The sequence below is a fragment of the Opisthorchis viverrini genome, assembly GCF_000715545.1.
Source record: "Opisthorchis viverrini unplaced genomic scaffold opera_v5_749, whole genome shotgun sequence".
Classification (NCBI taxonomy): Eukaryota; Metazoa; Platyhelminthes; class Trematoda; order Opisthorchiida; family Opisthorchiidae; genus Opisthorchis; species Opisthorchis viverrini.
In genome coordinates, this window is record NW_008752422.1 from 46219 (window position 1) to 57537 (window position 11319).

The window sequence follows — 11319 nt, forward strand, 5'->3', positions numbered from 1 at the left end:
TCGTCTACCCGTGGTCGAATATTTTGGTTGAGTGACCAGCCAATCGCTCAGTGAAGAACTGTTTGTTCATTACTTCAAACCTGTTGTGACGGGGATTAATAATTCCAAAATATACAAGGTTTCTGCAATGGAAATATCGGTCTATCAGACATTGGATACAGTTTAATAGTGAACCATGCTTCGTAATCAAAGGACTGGACAAGTAAACTGTTCATAAAACAAGAGGTGTTGAAGGACTTTCTCATACAAGCTGTCATCGAGATAGTCTTATTTCCTCATATGCCACATAGTGAATGTAAATCGTCCATTTTCGGTTTCCACACGTCATCGTCCACAAGCTCGTTGGCACGAAACCACCGAGCAGTTTCATCGCATTTTTCTAAAAGGACACTTTTCCGTGGTTCGGGAATGTTTGCCTCGATGTTTCGTTTCATCTGAAAAATACTGCGATAGGCGATATTCCATCGTTCGCGACGTTCCAAATGCTTCTTGTCTTCTTCCTCATGGCCTTCTGCACCATATGTTGCACGTTCCACCACGCGTTCCCCTGATTGACGTTGTGCTCGCTGGATAACGATTTGGTTCCTCCTGCTGCCTTCTGTCTCTTCAGCTGATACGGTCAAGCAACCAGATTCGTCCAGTTCAAAGTTCACCAGTATTTTAACTTCACCCTCTTTTGCGGCGCGTATTCCAGTTAGACTGAACGTACCGAGCAAGTTGTTATGCTTTTGAAGAACACGCTCCCCTTCATAAATGCTGATTGTGATCGTCGTTTGGTTATCAAAAGTGGTGATAAATCTCTCCTGATTCCTACATGGAAGTCGTGTGTTTCGTTTAACTACGCAACTCACAACGCCTCCTAAAATGTCTGTCCCCAGTGAACGCGGGGTTACCTCGAATAGCTCAAATCCCCTTGTTTCTTCAGGAGGTTCATTTTCTAAACTGCCTGCCAAAATAGCCGCTCCCTGTCCCACGACCTCATCTGGATTAAGCGACTTATTCAAACAATCCCGTCCGAAAAATTCAACAAGCATCTGCTGGATTTTAGGAATCCGGCTCGAACCACCAACCATCAAGACTTCATCCACTTGATCTTTTTCCAAATTCGCGTCGGAAAGTGCCTGTTTCACTATATCTAGCGTTCGGTTGAATATTTCTTGATTAAGTTGCACAAACTCGGCCTGGGACAAATCACGCCTAAAGTCAATTTTGCCTCCCAAATCAGCCACAAACAGCTTGGTTTTAACATTGCATGTGAGAGTTCGCTTGGCTATCTCGCATTTTTCTCTAAGTTCAAAAATGGCTTTGCAGTCCTTGGTGATGTCCCTGCGAGGCTTTACTTCTTCCACAAATTTTTTCACCATATTTTCGTCAATGTCCCGACCACCTAAACTAATATCTCCATTGACAGCCAGGACGGAGTATGACCGACCGGTTATTTTCAGTATTGAAACGTCAAATGTACCCCCGCCGAGATCGTAGATGAGCACAGTTCGATCGGACTTACTCTGACATTTCCAGCCATAAGCAATAGCTGCCGCCGTTGGTTCGTGAATGAGCTGGCGTACAGATAGCCCAGCCATCTTCGCAGCTCGCTTCGTTGCATCGCGCTGGTCTGAACTAAAATAGGCTGGCACACTGATTACGGCCTCGTTGACCGATTCCTTTAGCTGACTTTCAGCACAGTGCTTCACATATTCCAAGAGCTTCGACTGAATAAATTCCACGGAAAATACCTGTTTTTCGAGGCGTATGTGGGGTACACTATCCCTGTTCACTATTTCAAATGGCCACAGCCACATGCGATTTGTCACCTCTGGGTCAGCATATAGACGTCCAATTAATCTCTTTGCCTCAAACACAGTGTTTTTAAGGTTGTCCAGCGAGTTATGCTTCGCAGTCGGACCCACCATCCATTCATTTCCATCGTAAGCAACATAACTGGGGATAACACGATCTCCACATGAAACATCGAAAACTAATTCTGGCTTCCCGTCCCTGAAAAAAGCAGCGCATGTGTTGGATGTCCCCAGATCGATCCCGATGATAGTCATGGTATAAATATCCTGTGCGATTCACCATCCATTCCATGTTATATATCCTCTACGCGGAACCATAGAATCGACCAATCACGTTGTGCCTCACCCAATTGATTGAGGTTGAATTGCTGTGGAATATTTCTAACGAACCAGAGAACGACATATACTTCGCTCATGACTGATTCGCCACAAGATCCTAGCGTAGAGAAGTCGCTATGAGATCAGTTGGGTGACTGGTACCTGTGAAAACGGGACACATGGTGGTCTGACCAGAGCTTACTAGTTGTAGGCTGTATCAACCGACTATGATTATTTCCGCGCGAATTATATTGTTGAATTCACATTGATAGTGTGTGCGACCGGCCTCGTTCGACCTCTTGTTGTTCTTGAGCGTAATCAGTGAGCAGACCACTTGCAGGTTCATGTCATGTCGCTCTCCTGTCTGCCTAGACTTGCATACTAACCATACACGTGACTTCACGTAACTGTGTTGCACATCCGAATTCGTAAATATCATGCGCTTTACCCTTTGCAGATTCAAAGACAAGATATATTGCACCAGGATAGATTACCGGAACCAAATGTAATACCCAGTTTGAGATTAAGGTGCTTACCTAGACTCCCTAAACTGTAGTCACCGTTATCGCCCATAAGGTGAGATTTCCATCCAAATTTCACCTGGCTATAGTATTTTAATACTTTGAGTTCAGTTAGTCCGTTCCACGATCTATCAACATTCCATTCATTTCTGCCAGCTGCGGACATGTGGTGCTTACAAAATAGAAACATAGCAACAGGTGGTGAGTAAAACAACAGGTTATTCTACAAGTGGTGGGGTATAGGGTTTGTTTTAGGGAAAGCACCAGTTACTGACGTGCAAGGTTCGCCTACTGAAGTTGAACAGTAAGGCTTCAGCAATCCCTGTTGCATATTGTGTAACAAGACCGAGAATGAGCTTTCTGTGTCACACAGATGGCCTGTTTTAATCACATGTCAAGTAATCGCTGAAACTGGGGTAGGTGTGTGGTAGACCGTGCTGTAAATAGTTGTCTAGCTGGTTCTTGATGAACTCTTGAAAGGTGCCACGTCACTGTTTGCGAGAAACACCATCCCTTTCCGCCAGTGTATTTGCACTGAAAATATAAGTGGGCTAATAAATTTATGCGGGTGACAAATGTGTTGAACGAAGTGGTTCACTTAGCCAGCAATGCGAACTTACTAGCGGTTAGAATGAGCCTTGAGTATTTATCTGAATGGGTTTACATCGAAGGTGAATTAATCTTATGACAGGTATTTTCCCCTATATCGTCTCATTTGAGTGGCAAGTAAATGAACACATTACTTTTCGGTACGGTATGACTCGGTATGTGTGGCGGTCTAGCCCGTCTATGCATGACGATTAAATCTCACGGACAGATGTTCGTTACGAAGATATGTTCAGGAAAATCCTCTCCTTAGGTACGTGTATAATCTGACTGCGTAGAATCGAGGTCCTGTCAGATTTCGTTTGTAGACAATGATCGACGAATCAGTATAATCTGACTGTGTAGAATCGAGGTCCTGTCAGATTTCGTTTGTTGACAATGATACGACGAATCAGTTGACTGGGAGTGTCTGGTCACTGAAGCATCTAAGGAAAGTTCAGTGTATTCAGACAGACACAAAAAGCTTGTGATACATATTAATAAAGGGTTCAACAAATAACCTGAGATTTTGGAGCAAAATAACTCCAATAATAGAACGTTTGTAAAGTAGAACACCACCGTGCACATCACGGACTGGTGTCTGTCCCGTACAGAGAAGTGCCAGGTTGTGTCTGACTTGAAGAGTCACGGGTAGCGACATCACCTATCCTTTTCTGATCACTGCCTTCAAAGTTGCAGCCGATGGTTTCTGCGTAGAGTAAGACGTTCTCAGCTGGAAAACGTGGGTGATGTCCTCACTGAGAATAGTCTTACAATTAATCGACCGTTTCAAATGGCGGAACAGGCGAGAGTAATTATTCAACTTTAATGGAGGCCGTCCTTTGAGTACTCTGTGATATGTGTTTGAAGACTCCTTCAGGCACTACGGAGTTACAAGTTCTTAGGTTGGAACAAGTGTAGTGATTGGCGATTCATCCTACTTGATATAAGCTGAAGTTTGCATGGTGAGGATCAGTCCCATTAGAAGAGAATTGTTTGTTTCACAAGGGCTTGGAAAACAGCTGGTACCAAGCACTTCTGAAAAGATGACTTCTCGATCGCTTCCAACTCCTTTCTTTGTTTCACAAGGGCTTGGAAAACAGCTGGTACCAAGCACTTCTGAAAAGATGACTTCTCGATCGCTTCCAAACTCCTTTCCAACTGATTGATTTGTTTGTTGTTTTTGAGTAGTATAGCATTGTCACTGTTGGCTTTCCCATAGGCTTTGGTGGTCTGTACTGTGTCTCGGTTACGGCCGCGTGGTTGTGCTTGCAGTTTTCTAATGAATTAAGTTTTGATCAGATTTGGACATGGAAACAACTTCAGGTCATAATCATAAACGAAATATCCAGCTGGTTTCCAGGTGAGTCTGTCGAGAAACTAAATGTGTTTGCAAATGTGTGTATTTCGCTAAGGTTGTGACTACTTATCCACATAGCACTGAGAGACGAAAGTGAATGACGGCAAACCAGTACATTCTTGTCGTTCTCACTACCGGGTTATTTATTCTTCAAAGCGTCTCGATCACAGCACATGAGTATAGTGCTCTAATTTCATAATAATGAGACTTCCAGTGTCACAGAAGTACATTAAACATTATAACAAGGATTATGTATGCTCACAAAATTTCAGGACCTCTAGAGGAACCATGCAAAGAGCAATATCTTGAAGAAAGATACTCCCAAACTGACTATAAAGAACATTTGTCCTAATCATCCATTTTCTGAACCACTGGCTATGTTTTTCGTGGCTTATTATAGCGCCGGAGAGAACTGAAATTTCAAACGTAATTTCTCAACCGCTACATCGGTGAGCTTCGAAAATCAAGTCACACGAGCCTCAGTGCGATCGAAGAATATTTTTCCTCTCTAAGATGGATGACGCACGCACACAAGGACTAGATTTTATCGTGATAGAAAATTGGCGTATCCACCGAGTTGAAGAAATCTGTTCCAAGCGTTACAAATACAATTACCTCGAGGTGGTCTACACCTTGTCACCTAATGCATAGTCCGTTTTGTGTTCGGAATACCTTCGTATTCCCCCTGGTTTATGTCAACCAGCTGGTTGAAGAGATCGCATGTGCTACTGCTCATCCTCTACCAGATAAGTCGCCATAATTCGACCTTATAAGCGAATCCGGAATCACGTGTCCACTTTCAGTTCAACCTTACACTGACAATAAGTAGTAATCGTCTAGCTGTAACACGCTTTCGGTGCCGAGCTATCCTACCACCCAAAGGATGCACGAGGACTGAGATAATGCCAGGATGCCCAAACCTAGATAGAAGCAGTCGATATGTCTACCCTTCCGGTCAGTAAGCTCGCGTCGTAATCGTTGAGCTATCTCGAGCTCAGTTCAATGTTGTGAACTCATTAAATTGGGACGCGCTTTTTGGAGCAACCAACCCTTTCTTAAACAAAGTGCTACTATCGAAACGGATGAATTAATCACTACACACCATACGTAGCAAACATACAGCAGTCAGTCGCATGCCACCAAGAACTTGGTTCGCAAGTGAAAGCACAGTTCCGTTGAGACAAACAAACTTGACTGCGTACCGATCGATACGATCGATGGGCAGCTTGCGGTTATGCTGTCGTACGCGTACATCCGTATCTACATGTGCAATACGGTTAGGGCTTCGTTTGCTGTTAGTCAACTGGGGATTTCGTAGCGAAATATTCCGTCACATATCTCGCAAAATAAAAAAATAACCTGACAACTGACATAATCACGATGTATTAAGGTATGAAGCAAGTGAAGGGAACTGATTTCTTGCTGCATAACCCCAGTTTGACAATAAATAGCTTTTGAAGTAGAAATACTTAAACCTGGTATCCACATCAGTTCCCGTAGAGCATTTCTCATCTAGTCTTGGGGTTAATGTTTTATTCTCCCATTTCAAAAACACTCGAGGTTGTGGCCTATGAATGGTGCTCAGGTTTCGATGACAAGCCCAGCCAATCTACTTACGTCTTGGGCAAATACAAACTCAGTTATTTGTTTTGAAGTTCATCGTGTAGTGAGAGGTGCGTCGGTATGGTGGGAATGAGGATGGTAGTCTGGTCTGATGGTATGGACAAACACGAATAATCGTGAAGGGATAAATGGAATAACGTCAAATTTGAGTGAACAAGTCGTGAGGAAGGATGCCAAGTGTGGTTTGTTGTCACACTGTAATTTTTGTATATTTTGTCTATTGGGCAGCCAGAAACTGGCTACTAGATCCTAGGTAAGCGACTGTAATCTGTTGGCGCACATCAACGATGTGCCTGAGAAGAACGGAGAAGAATCATAGCCGATTTGTGTAGGTGCGGTAAATAATGTTGTCAAGGTGTACTTTCCTACTCTAAATAGCTTCTAATCTGTGCTAGCTTTGTTCGGCAGAGTTTGGTTTATCATCTTTGCCTGTTAGTTAGTTTGCCAGTTGTACGCAGCAAAGAAACATGGGAACAACTGAGGCTTATGCAATGGAACAAGGTTGCTTTTCAGACTATTTTTGGGGCCGTATTTCAAATGACCATACGTTATGTGCANTTTTGGGGCCGTATTTCAAATGACCATACATTATGTGCAATACCTACCCACAAGTTTTGAAGATCCACGTTTTCAGGTAAGCTTCATCTACACCAGTGGAGTTTAACAGTAAGATCCATGGCTTTGAATCTTTGAGTATAGAAACTTTGAGGTACTGAATTTCGTAATTCATGTACGAATTCTAGAATGATATTGTAGGTTAGCGTGGACCCTGGCGTAGATACCAAGACATACCAAGACGTCAGAAACCGAAAGCACATCTGGCGTCCCGGAAAATAGTCGAAGTTACAAACTGAACGTTTTCTTCTCACTGGTTATCTGGTGCCGGGTTAATAAGCAAGTGGGATAATATACTTGCTCTTTCCTAGCGCATACGCGTTCCTGGTGACACTTTTATCCTTCTTCCCTGGTTATAAAAGAGTTTGATCTTGAATTTGCAAATACTCTTATTTGCATGCCATTTTGACTATACTGGAAGATTCAGTTGAATCCAGCCGAACATGCCTCTTGTAATGTTATTCTCCAACTCAATGTGCTGCACACGAGACACCTGAATTCGTTTGAGACTCTCGTTAGAACCAAGTGCGTGTGAAAATGAGAGTATTCGGAGAATTTCGTCCAATTTGAGTTCCCGTTGAACGTAAAGTTGACAGCAAATTGGGGATCGCGCCCACCTGGTGAACCAGAACAGAAAACGAGAAACCTGTCGTGAGTTGTCAAAGACTTATCGGCAATCTCATGAATAGAGTGGCACGTCCAGAGACAGCGGTGTGAAGTTTAGCGCAAAAAAGGTATATTTTATTATTTACTGTTGGCACACTTCAGTCGTCGAGGTTTCGTTTGCTGACGGGAAGACTGAAAACTGAAGCAGGCGGCCGAATAACAAACCATAACATTGAATGACTTTCTGATTCCTTAGGCGAGTACCTGTGATACCTCAACATCAAAATCCAACAAGACGGCCGACTTTTGTCTCCCCGGCATCAACGTCGTTTATTGGCTGGCTCGCAGTCCGAGTACCGATCCGACCGTGGTTGACTGATGCGGCGGTTTTCTGCAAATGCTTGCATGAACTGAGGTGTAGTATTCTTCGCTAATTGGGGACATTTGAAGTTGAAATTTAACTAAATTACTTCGGAATCGTACCGAAATCGTGTCCAATTCATAATTGATTAAGGTGGTCGACTTTTCTGAAAATATAATTGCTTTGGTTAACAATCGGGGACGCACTTCGTACATCAGGCGCACATTACCCGGAGAATAGTGATTTAACTTTGCTCAGGGTCAAACCTGAATGAAAGTTCCGAATGATCAGCGACATTGTTCGGCCGTCTCAGCACACAGAGTTTCGCGGTTTGAGTATGTTGGTTGTCCCGGGAATTCTAGAAGGATTAGGTGCAAAAATTTGCTTTTCGAGCACCATTGTCTAGCCGCATTCATGGCTCAGTTGTAACTGTGAGAAATATTTGTACCATTCTTAGAGGCCTTCACAACATTCTTAAATGAAGTAGGTGTATGCCAGAACCCGGTGAGGATGGGAACTCACCTGAACGAATCAACAGCCCACAGGTTTTTCCTCTCCTGTAACAAAATTATGCGTCGGTTTTTGCTATCCGTGAGCTTCACACCTTCCTGAAAAACTGGCAAAGTTTTGTTCATTCCTCCGTGCAGAATCGATGAACAAATAGGACCCAGATGATGAGTGCCTTCAAGTGTACCCGAGCAAAATATGGTTTTCGTCAAGCATCTGGTATGGGCAACAGAAGACCAAACTCTGATAGCATCATCATCATCATCATAATTGTCAGCTGTAATAACCGCGTACTCGTCGAACAGTGGTTGTAGCTGCCGCAGTTTCGTTCACCGATGATTTGGGGGGAGGGGGAGGTAGCTGCGCATTGCACGCGCGAGCTGGTAAATTGGTGCATAAATCCAGCACTGTCAGTGGGGTGCNTATATATATATGAGCGTATTTCCAGGCTTGTATATTCACACTTCATGGTGAATTTCATAATAAACGGCAGCTTGAGGTTGTTTGGCATTGATGTGGAAACCACAAGCTTCACCATTGTCACCGGTCTGGCTGACACAGCTGATCAACTGCTTAGCTCGACCTAACACAACATGCCAATGACAATGTTGTGAAATATGGGTAGCTCTGGTGCGCTGCTTGGTTGGTGTTCTTTTCGATTGGTGGTGAAAGGTTTGCAGCCGAGTACCGAGCTCAGCGAACAGGCCAACAACCAAGGTGCTAATACTTGGCTATGGGAACAAATGTGTCGACTGCTTTTCCCACACAAGTGTGACGTGCACGGGGCTAACTGAAGTCCTCGCGCGATTAGTGGGGCCTACAGTGGCGAGACTATTCCAACAGTCATGTTGAACTTACATGAAGAACGTGGCGACAGCGCTAAAAAGGAGTAGTTAACTGCACCTTGTCATCATCTAGGATGGAGAAGACATTATTGTCAGGATGCGTAAGGGCACGTGAGACCGGTGGTTGGTCCGTATTTTTGAACCGGAACGAGCAGCCGTGCAGTTCAATGCCGATTTTACGGACAGGGATTAATGGTATTCAGGTTGTTTTTGCTTCAAGATACAATCATCCCTAGACAAACGGGTTTCCTCTATCTCATACTACACCTTGTTTTATGAATCAGCTGCTGCACCAGCATGCTAACTAATCAGTGGTTTCTAAAGGATTTTGGATAGGCCAAAGTAGTTCTGGCTTTCAGGAAACGTCATAAAGGTGAGGGGACTTGTGCTCAGATTCTTCACGTTACCGATCTCTGGAACTAAAAATTCACTTCAATTTCATTAGGAATCCCACTGTCCAAAAAACAAAGGTTTTTGGATGGTGCTTATAGCACGAAGTTTGAAATCTAGATTTCTTCCTGTAATTAAGATCATTCGATACTGAAACGCCAAGATGATCTCCACAACCACTTCTTTCGTACTGAGAAACGTGAACATTACGTAGCTTGGGAACTCCAAGGAGAACAAAAACCCAAATCCTTCCTGATTCCAAATGGACTCGCTACTTGCGGGTTTCTGACCACCCGAGAATGTACTACGCATCAGGAAAGAATGCATCCACAGAAAGACCTCTAATACGGTAGATGGTACAGAGATTGTAATCTTTACGTTGTGTGGTAAATCGTACAGCTAAATTTCCGAAGAGAATCTGAGAAAAGTGAAGTTTCCACTCTCTACTACGCCTATGTAGAGCCTTTGGCAATTTTCCCAATAACCTGCATTGCCTGCCATCATCAACGTCATCGTCATCAGAGACAGTAACGTAAGAGTTGATGGCCACCGCCCTACAACCACAAATTTTACGTGATCATATTTTAAGTATTGGAGTGAAAAAAAAGAGGAAGCAGCGGGTGAGGGAGGGGAACTGAATCTAGCCTACCTCTAAGTGCTCAACAAGACAATCTGGTTAGAAATTGACAGCACCAACTCCCCTGACATCGACTGGCCAGTACTTCTGCATTGCTTTCAGTCAAGTGCAGCAGGGGTCACGAGGACCCGTCCTGTGATGCAGACCGCACCAACAACAGCTAAACTCGTCGTAATCTCTTTCACACTCTTCTGTTGGATCAAACATTGTTCACCTCATAGTTGGCGTCGTTGTGATGGAGGCACAGGTAACAACACTCGTTTCGGTATCTGGTGTTTTGGCGTGCTTAATGCACGACCAAGACACCGCAGTTAATGGCGCTAAATGCTTTCCGCAAGTGAAGAACCTGCTGCACAACAAAATACTCGTATTCGGATTACCTCATTACAAATCCTTTGACACTATCCGATGCCAGCAACGCTTTTGAGGTATCGGTGATCAAAACCTGAGAAACCCTCATATCATCTGCCGTAGGGACCATATCTCAACCATCTAATAATACAGGCCATACTTTAACCCCGTACACGCTTCACTTGTGACCCATTAATATACCATTTCGGCGCCACAAGTGACGCCAATTAGCAAACGTGATTTGGGCCTTTAGGATTCATGCAACAACATCATCAGACACACTTCCGTCATGTCTGATACAACTACCAAGTTAAAATTCCCTTCAATATCCAAAGCTTCTATTAGAAGTGTAAGACGCAAATTCAGAGATTGCACATTTTGTAGCATGACTTTACCCCCTAAAGGTGCGAAGCGCATACTGAAAGATGGTATGATGATAGTCAGTTTCATCAACGGGGCTTACGCTTCGCCTTCGTCTCCACTGAAAGGGATGATTTCGTCTGCGTACTCCACATCGAAAAAGTTCTCACCAGCAACGTTTTGAACACCGAAGTTTTGAAAACCATCCACTGTCTGCCTCATTATTTCGTCGATGGTGAATTTGAACAAGGACGAAAAGAGTGAACACCGATTTTTTGTAGGGAGCTTTTGGAGAGCTCACCACACAGGAACACATAGGCTCCCAAAATTCTGGAGTTGCCCTGTTAGCATGTATGGTTAACAGTACCGACCAACTGACATGACTGAACGCACCACAGAAGTCAAGGAACACCAAAACTATGGGTCATTGTACATATGGCG

At 43.8% G+C, this 11319-nt stretch overlaps 2 protein-coding genes across 2 annotated transcripts; both read right to left on the reverse strand.

The window, feature by feature from the left end:
* Positions 1-278: 278 nt before the first annotated feature.
* Positions 279-2054, reverse strand: T265_15703 (hypothetical protein; the record flags this gene model as incomplete). The annotated part of the gene is made up of 1 exon (XM_009178978.1): positions 279-2054. A coding segment is annotated over one exon (1776 nt), but the record flags the coding sequence as incomplete, so codon positions are not given.
* Positions 2055-2092: 38 nt separating this feature from the next.
* On the reverse strand, positions 2093-11100 carry T265_12055 (hypothetical protein; the record flags this gene model as incomplete). Its single annotated transcript, XM_009178979.1, has 2 exons — positions 2093-2180; positions 10982-11100. 2 exons carry the CDS (start codon positions 11098-11100, stop codon positions 2093-2095), a joined length of 207 nt encoding a protein of 68 aa, XP_009177243.1.
* Positions 11101-11319: the final 219 nt, after the last annotated feature.